We start from the raw sequence: 8,549 nt of genomic DNA on the forward strand, positions 1-8,549 counted from the left end.
TATAATAACTATTCCCAACAAAAAATGGTAATAATTATAACTGTAACGGCTTATTGTTCAATTATCTGGCAAAGCTGATGATTTTTTTTTATATATGTTTCCTTTCATAATGAAATATCTTGTATTAACACTAAATTTGATCAAATTAGTTATAATACTTAAAATACTTTAATATGCAATGAAAATGGCAAAACATTCAGCTATAGATATAAAATCCCAAAGCCCCAGTTTTTCATACCTCTCTTCTACAAAAGCTACTAATATGCAAAAACTATACATTAGTCATAGTTTGAATTGTCTTCAACTGTAACTCTTTTTTTAAGAACAATTTTAAAAAGGCAAAAACATTATTCACTCATAGATGATACGTAAGAATTCATCTATAAAAAGTGAGAATGCCAATGTTTTGTTTGTTACAAGAATGAGGGAAACATCAGAGAAATAAATTTGATAACATGACTCACACTTCATTGCAAGTGATTTTCCCAAATTCACAACTTTCACACTTGGCTGAGCTAAAAAGCAAAAAAAGAAAAAAAAAAAAACAAACCACCAACCCCCTAAAAAAAGGAACTTTCACTCCTTGTAAGTGGGCCAAGTCACATGATCTCTATACATGTGAGTTTAAATGAGTGCACTTTTCTAGCTGGGAAAATATTTTCCTGAATTTAGTAAGCCTAAATAATTTACCCATGGTGATGAATAAGTCCTTGGGTGATGTTCAAAAACCTCTTCCAGACTGTCTCAGAGGAATGACACAAAATTATGGAATATAGATGGAACATTTTCTGGGTTATCTTAATAGTTAAGACAAGAATTGAAAAAAATCCTACTACTTTGCTGTCTTTCAGGCCTTTTTCTCCAAAATGTACCATCTTTATTTCTTAAGGTTGTACAATGATGTAAAGTCCATTTTATTTAATGGATTACGTGTTCATCAACTTCAGCACCCTCTGAAAGTAGTAAAAGTAATTAGAACTTGGCTATTTAAACTGCTTCCTCATCTCCTCCCTTTCATTAACTGGAGAAATTTTATTTAGAAAACAATGAGGAAGAAGTACCAGAGCCTGAAGGCACCTAGGGACAGAGGGGATTTAAAGACTGAGAAAGCCTGGCTCTGCAGAGATAGGAGTCATACTGGAAATGTACTGAGTCTAAACGAACATTTCACCCTTCTTCCCAGCTTCAGCTTTAGAAAACATGTGCGTTGTCAGGAATGTGCATGGACCTTTCATAAAACTGGTATTTTCATTCGTGTTTATTTTTACCACAAAACAAAATAACTGGAAATACAAGTGCTTGGTACTACATTCTTCTGAGGCTTAAAAGCCCATTAAGAAGCACACTGTATCCGCTGTTGAGAGGACAACTTTTTAAAATAAACACGGCCAGAAGAATCTGCTCAGACAGACACTGAAATCACTCTTCCCTCCCCAGCCACGAGGGAAAAGGGCGACAGATATTGTCCCCTACTTGCATCATGGGAATCTCCCTTTCTCCTCCGACCTCCCTACCCTCTCCCACGCAGGTTAGGCCATCTGGGGAGGTAGCTGGGAGAAAAGGTCACGCTCAGTCCTCCATGGCAAAGTCTTTGGTCTTTTCCTCCTGGTCCCCCACTTTATAGCGCAGCAGCACGCGCAGGCGACGCGGGTTGTCTCGGGAGGGCAGCAGCGTGATCTCTCCTGAAATGTCCGTGTCTTGCTCCACTTGCACCGGCTCGTTCAGATAAAGGAGCGCCTGCTTCCAGTGGGTGGCCGGGTGAAAAGGCGAAGTGGACAGCACCAGGGGTTTCTCCGACTCTCCACCAGGAAAGGTTACCTGGAACCAGACGGCAAAGCCATGCATGGGCGCCGAGCCGTAGCTGCTGCAACGGAAGCGCCCGCCCACCCCGGCCACCAGCTCCTGCTCCAAGCCCACGCGGGCCAGATCAAGCTGAGCAAAGCGTTGCGGTCGGGCCAGCACATCCTCGCCGGACAGGCCCTGCACCACGATCTCCGAGTGGCCCATGAGGCAGCGCGTAGCGAAGCTCTCCAGGCAGCTCATGTCCACACCATAGTGCTGCTTCACCTGGCTCCAGAAGCCTAGGCGCCACTCCAGCATCTGGTCGCTGATGGGGGCTACGAAGAGCTCGGCGGAAGCTGGCAGGAGAAGACCACCCTCTTTCAGCCACTTGGTCCGCGCGTGCAGCACCGAGCTCAGCATGGACTCGTGCAGCAGTCCGTAGCCCATCCACTCGCTCACAATGGCGTCCACCTGCTCTGGCAACTCCACTGTCTCCACCGGCCCGGGCAGGACGTGCACCCGGTCTTCCAGCCCGTTGAGCCGCACCACCTCCCGGGCCTGTTGCCAGATGGCGCTGGCTTCCACCGCGTACACGCGCCGGGCCCCGGCCTGGGCACAGAAGATGCTCAGAATGCCGGTGCCCGCGCCCACGTCCAGCACGGTCTTGCCCCGCAGAGCCGCCCAGTTCCGCAGGATGCCTAAGCGGTAGGCATCGGTGCGGACGCGGTCCGCGATCATCTCCTCGTGGACCGAAACGTCCGAGTAGCACTCGTAGTACAACTGGTCCCGCTCCCGTTTCGTCCTCCGGGGTCGCTGCAGGGCCGCCTCCTGCTCCCCGCCATCTTCCTCCTCACTTCCCTCCCCTCCTTCGCCGCCGCCCCCCGACTCAACCTTTCTTTTCTTGGGCTGCGACATCTTGGCGGCTGCGGCCGGCTCCCGGCGGGCGTTGCGCGGCCCCGCGCGGGCTCCGGGAAACAGGGGCTTCTGGGACTTGTAGTGCGCGCTTCGGCTCCGCACTTCCTGCGGGGTCGCGGGGTCGCGGGGTCGCGGGGCCGGGGCCGGGGCAGCCCCAGGGCGGCCGGACACTTCCCGTCCTCCTCCTGCTCCTGTGGTGTGTAGCCGTCCCATTTCCCATTCACCACTCGCGTGTTCTGCGATTCTCTCATTTTTACCTAAGCTCCTCAGATTTCCTTTGCTTTCACTCATTTTCTGAAGCAGACCCGCCTACTTAAAACTAAAAATCCACTTTAGTCTACTCTGCTGAACTCGCCGGGTTTAAGCCACCGAGTTAGGATGGAGGCCTTCCCTGCACGGTGCAACAGTTAAAGCTCCCCAGACTTGGCGATTTAGACATTGCACTGCACATTTCTATTTTCTTTATTTAGAGTTACAGAAATTAGAGTATAAGGAAGGTGTAAATGGAACAAAATAACCTAACAATGTGGAACCTGGATACTTATTCCAACGTGACCATTAATATTTTTGTTTTGTGTGTTTTTTTTTAGACAGGGTCTAGCTATGTTGCCCAGTTTGGAGTGTAGTGGCGCAGTTACAGCCAACTGCAGCCTCATGGGCTGAAGCAATCGTCCCGTCTAGGCTTCACAATGTTCTGGGACTACAGGGTGAGCCATGATGCCTGGATAATGTGAACACTAATTACTTAAATGATTCAGGGCAAGTAATTGAAGTTCCCTGGCATCACCTCCTCATTCACCTATCAGCAACAAAGACTCTTCATTGCAGTCGGGGAAGAATTACTGGTATGTTTTCGGTGTTTCTCATTTCTATTTCAGGACAATAGTTACTTGTTTCTAGTTCCTTACATTCAGAATTATCAGAATAATTCTCTGGCTCTTTCATGAGTTAAATCCTAGAAGGCTAAAGAGCTACTAAAAAGCAGTAGTGGTGTGATACAGACTCATTGCTAGGTATACTATGGTAACCAAGTATAGTTTTTTTCTCTGAGAATTAACAGAGTCCTTAATCTTTTTGATCACTTTTTCACAGCAACTTATTTTTTCCTCTGTTTCCTTGTTTGGGCAAGACTGATACGCTCTTCTATTTTTCTTATAGTCAACCATGAGCTGATTTAATCTCTTCTCTTTTTGTTGATAATGGAAAGAAAATGTATTTTGAAATATGTGTGATATCCATATGAGTATCTATATTCTTAACAAGTAAGATGAGAACGCCCTTTTCTACCACTTTAGAAAAAAAGATGATGCAGAGGAAAAATGTTAATTTTTTATGGTCTTGAACTACATCCATTTTCTCCCATTCTTGTCTGGGAGAAAAGTTCCTTCACCCCATTCTATTAATCTTTTATTAATGGAATAGGTTTATTGATGTGGTATCCTCAGCTCTACTCTACTTCTAACTCAAGACTTTCAATCCTGGCTGCTCATTAGAATCCTCTAAGGAGCTTTTAAAAAATACCTATGCCTGGGTCTATCTCAGGCCAATTAAATCAGAATTACTCCCATGGAAACTGGGCATCTAATTTTTAAAAGGTCCACAGGGAATTGTAATGTGCAGCCAGGGTGAGAACTACTGTTTCTCACTAAAATAATCTTCGTTAAATCTTGCTTTACTATTTTCATTATGTGCATTATATTTTTTTCAGTGGCCTAGGTTCAACCACTTCCGGCTAAAAATCCTTAAGGCAGTTCTCTCTCTGTGCTTTGGCTTAATACCGTGTTTTAAGAAAACTGAGGCCTGTAATACAGCATGGGATTAAAGTTATAAATGTGACTGCTTTAGTACCTTACTTTTAGGCTGTCAGTTAGTATATATTTCTTCCATTTTTTATTCCTCAAAATGTCATCCCTTCATTTAAAATACATTCACTCAACCCACGTTCTGATTTGCTTCCTTGTTATCTCTTGTAAGGAAATTCTGAATATAAGTTTTGCCGGTTCTCCCTTCAAAATAGATGGTGAATTTATCTGCTTTTCTCCATCATCATTGTCAAAACTCTGGTTTAACCTTTCATCTTTACTTGCCTTGCAATTATTCTCTTAAGGGCTCTCCAGCTTCTAATCACACCCCTGTCTGATCACCTCTCCACATAGCTGAAAGAATAAGCCTTTAAAGACTCAAATTGGATCATATCATTCTCTCATAACTTCCCAGTCCAGTTACTTAACAATGCAGTAACTTCAGATAATTTCCCATCTAATCTCATACCATTCTTTTCAACTCCTCATTGGGGTCAAGGTATACTGGCCTTCAGCAGAGTGCTGTGGCTCATGCCTGTGATCCCAGTGACTTGGGGGACTAAGGTGGGAGGATAAATAAATACTGATCTTCCAGTATTATATTTCTTTCCCATGTCATGTCTTCACTTTTGCTTTTCTCCTTAGCACGTCACTTTAACGGCTTCTTCTAATCCCTCTGTCTCGAAGTAGATTGTACCTCCTGAGAAAGGCCTTCTCTGGCTACTTTAGATAATATTTTTTAACCCAAGACACTATTTTCCTTCCTAGGCTTTATTATTATCTGTATGTATTTAGTTAACTTGTTTTTTGTGCAATATAAACTGTAGGAGACTTGAATTTTTGTTTCCCCACTATTATAGTTGTCAGCACTAGAATAGAACCTGGTGCATAGAAAGTGCTCAATAAATAGTCTTAAATAGAGATTACTGTGGATGCACAAATTGTTATGCACAGAAGAAGAATCAGAGAGCGTTTTGCCCTTTTACTTCAGTGTGACAATGTAACTCTGATAAACTCTGAGATAAATCCAGATATAGATTGAATATAGAATGCTCCCAGAAATGAGAATAGTTTCATTTTTAAATGCTTTTAACCTTCTAGATTAGTGGTTCTCAGCCTTCCTAGTGCTGCGACCCTTTAATACAGTTCCTCATGTTGTAGCAAGGAAAATAATTTTATGGTTGGGGGTCACCACAACATGAGGAACTATATTAAAGCGTCGCGGCATTAGGAAGGTTGAGAACCACTGTTCTAGATAGAATAATGGTAAGCGCCCAGTATTATACCCAGTGCAGAGGAGAAAAAGCTTACACACAAGCACTTTGCCTTTCTGCACTTTGGCTTGTTACAGAAAGGGAGTTTTTTACTGATCTTTTCTATTACACTGAATTGCTATTAAGTAGGACTAGTAGGAATAGGACCTAAGTCCCAGTCCTTCCCTGAGCATTGCAGCTCAGCAGCAAAACACCCAATGGGAGAAGAGCTGGAGCCCTGCTGGTGGGGCATTCATTGCATTTCCATCCCAGTGATCTGCTTACCACATCTCTCCAATGCTCAAACTCAATGATCAAACAAATGATCAAACAAATGATCTTCAGTTGAATTTAGTACATCTTGACCAGTACTAAACAAGATTAAATAGATCAAAAAATCTTAAATACATTCAATGATTAAAGGTAGGTATTGTTTCATAAAGCTTACTTCAGTCAAGTGTGCTGTATGTATATTTCTTTTCTTTTTTTTTTTTTTCGAGACAGTCTCACTTTGTCAACCTTACCCTCAGTGGAGTGCTATGGTATCATAGCTCACAGTAACCTCAAACTCTTGGGCTCCAGTGACCCTCTTGCCTCAGCCTCCCAAGTTTTTGGGACTATAGGTGCCTTCCACAATGCCCAGCTATTTTTATAGACAGGCTCTTGCTCTTGTTCAGGCTGGTCTGGAACTCCTAAGCTCAAGCAATCCACCTGCCTTGGCCTCCCAGAGTGTGATTACAGGCATGAGCCACTGCATCTGGCTTCTATGTATATTTCTTACTTCAGGTTATGGTTAAAAAGTTTGAAATCTACAGTTTACTTTTCTCCAAAAATACTGTGAACTTTGCCACTTCTGTTCCTTTGCTTTAGGTGCCTGTACCATTTTGTCCTCTCATTCGTCTTTGTAGATAATTCTCAAAAGTTATTCCTTTGTAGCTTTTTAGACCAGTCTGTGGTCTTTTAATACTTATGTATAACTCTTTTTCATCTATCCCATTGTAATCAGAGCTATTTATATCTGGCTTTCTAGGGCCAGATTGTGGACACTGGAACATCAAGACCTAGTATTTTCTACTTTATAGTACAAAGTTTATATGTTGTGCTGGAATTTGAACCATTTCCCTACTCCAGATTATTAATCCTGATTATTGGATAACTGGGAGAATTATAATCCATTTTCTGTATCACAGGCATTCATTTATTCAATAAACATTTTGGACTTCTCTGCGCTACATGTTATTCTAAAAACAAGGACTATAATAACAGAAAGACCAACATCCTTATCCTGGAGGAGTTTATCGTTTTGTATAAATGCCATGTTACCTATTATTCCAGCAAATGATTATACCACTTTTAAAATCTCAGCTCTTTTTTCTGTATTATTTTATCTTGGACGTGCTGATGTGATCTCCTCCTATAAATACTTATTTCTAATTTCCTTTCAAGATCTGTTGTTTAAACATGTATTTGAAAGCTCAGTATAAGGATTGAAGATAGTTCCTTCAGGATTTCTAGAATTCATTGTAATTCTCAAAGTGTATGTTGGGGAAGGGTAAAGGAGCAATGACATGAAAAATGTTATAAATATCTCTTTGATATGAATATTCATTAAATGCTGTAGTTCTCACCATTCTGCAGTTACTTGGAAGCTGCATGATGGAAAGAGGCACTTCTGTCTAAAAAAAAATTATAGAAAATAAAGACAAAAAGGGGGTGATTTTTTGTATATGAACAAATTAGGACATTACACATAAAAAAGCTTTGGTATATGTTACCCTCATGATGCGTATACTGTCTTTTACATCTGTGGTGTATCAGCCCAGCATTTAGATCTAATACTAAAACAGATGCATGGCAAATTTATAGCTCCCTGATGATATTATTATGAGTGGGTCTAATTCTTTTAAAGAATGTTTGTACTGAATAGTTTAGGTAGTGACTATAGAATATTATATACTTTATGCATGATTGTCAACTCAGTTTATGTTTTTTGAGACCTCTTAGAATATAAAATATGTCATTTTAACAATTTCTACTATAAACCAGGTCACTATAATAAAATAATAGTATAGAAAAACCAAAATGCAAATTATAACGTGGGAAAAAGTAATGTGTTAGTGTGTTCATGGAAATAAGCACTTGCTCACCTGAATCAGGTAGCTTAATGCAAATCAAGTATTGAGCCTAATGAATATTATTTAATAAGAACTTCTCTTTCTTTCTTTTCTGAACATCCTTAATGTGAAAAGAAAGCCAATTATTTGCTTCAGTAAGATAAATATGTTCTCTTATAATACTAGTTGGCTGCTGTGGCCTTTCAAGTGCATAGAAGTAATTGTAGTCATTGTAGACCAGTGGTTCTCAAAGTGTAGTCTCTAGACCAACAGCATCAGCCTCACTTGAGAAATTGTTTGAATTACAAAATTATGGCCCCAACCGAAGACCCATTGAATTAGAATTCCTAGAGATGGGGCTTTGCAGAAGTCCAGGCGTGAATTAGATATGTCCTCTGCAGGGCCCAATCAAGTTGAGCTGGCAGCCTTCCTCTCTAGTGTTTGGGGTTCCTTTCCAAGCTCACGTGATTGCTGGAAGCATTCAGTTCTCTGCAGTAGTGGTACTGAGGTTCTTACTTTCTTCTTGATTGTGAGGTGGGGGCTACTCAGTTCTAGAGGCTGCTGGGGATTCTTTGCCACATGGTCCCTCTCTCAGGCTTTCTCTCAAAACAGCCAGGAGAAGGTTTCTGATTTCAAGGACCTTTGTCCAGGTCAGCATCCCCTCCCTGCGCCCACTGAGGGAT

The 8,549-nt window shown here is 41.8% G+C and overlaps 1 protein-coding gene across 1 annotated transcript; it reads right to left on the reverse strand.

The window, feature by feature from the left end:
- Window positions 1-376: 376 nt before the first annotated feature.
- PRMT6 (protein arginine methyltransferase 6) lies at window positions 377-2,780 on the reverse strand. The gene has a single exon (XM_003784095.3). It carries the CDS (start codon window positions 2,695-2,697, stop codon window positions 1,570-1,572), a length of 1,128 nt encoding a protein of 375 aa, XP_003784143.1. The 5' UTR covers window positions 2,698-2,780; the 3' UTR covers window positions 377-1,569.
- Between the last annotated feature and the right edge of the window lie 5,769 nt (window positions 2,781-8,549).

The sequence above is a fragment of the Otolemur garnettii genome, unplaced genomic scaffold, assembly GCF_000181295.1.
Source record: "Otolemur garnettii isolate 467f Iridium unplaced genomic scaffold, OtoGar3 scaffold00010, whole genome shotgun sequence".
NCBI lineage: Eukaryota > Metazoa > Chordata > Mammalia > Primates > Galagidae > Otolemur > Otolemur garnettii.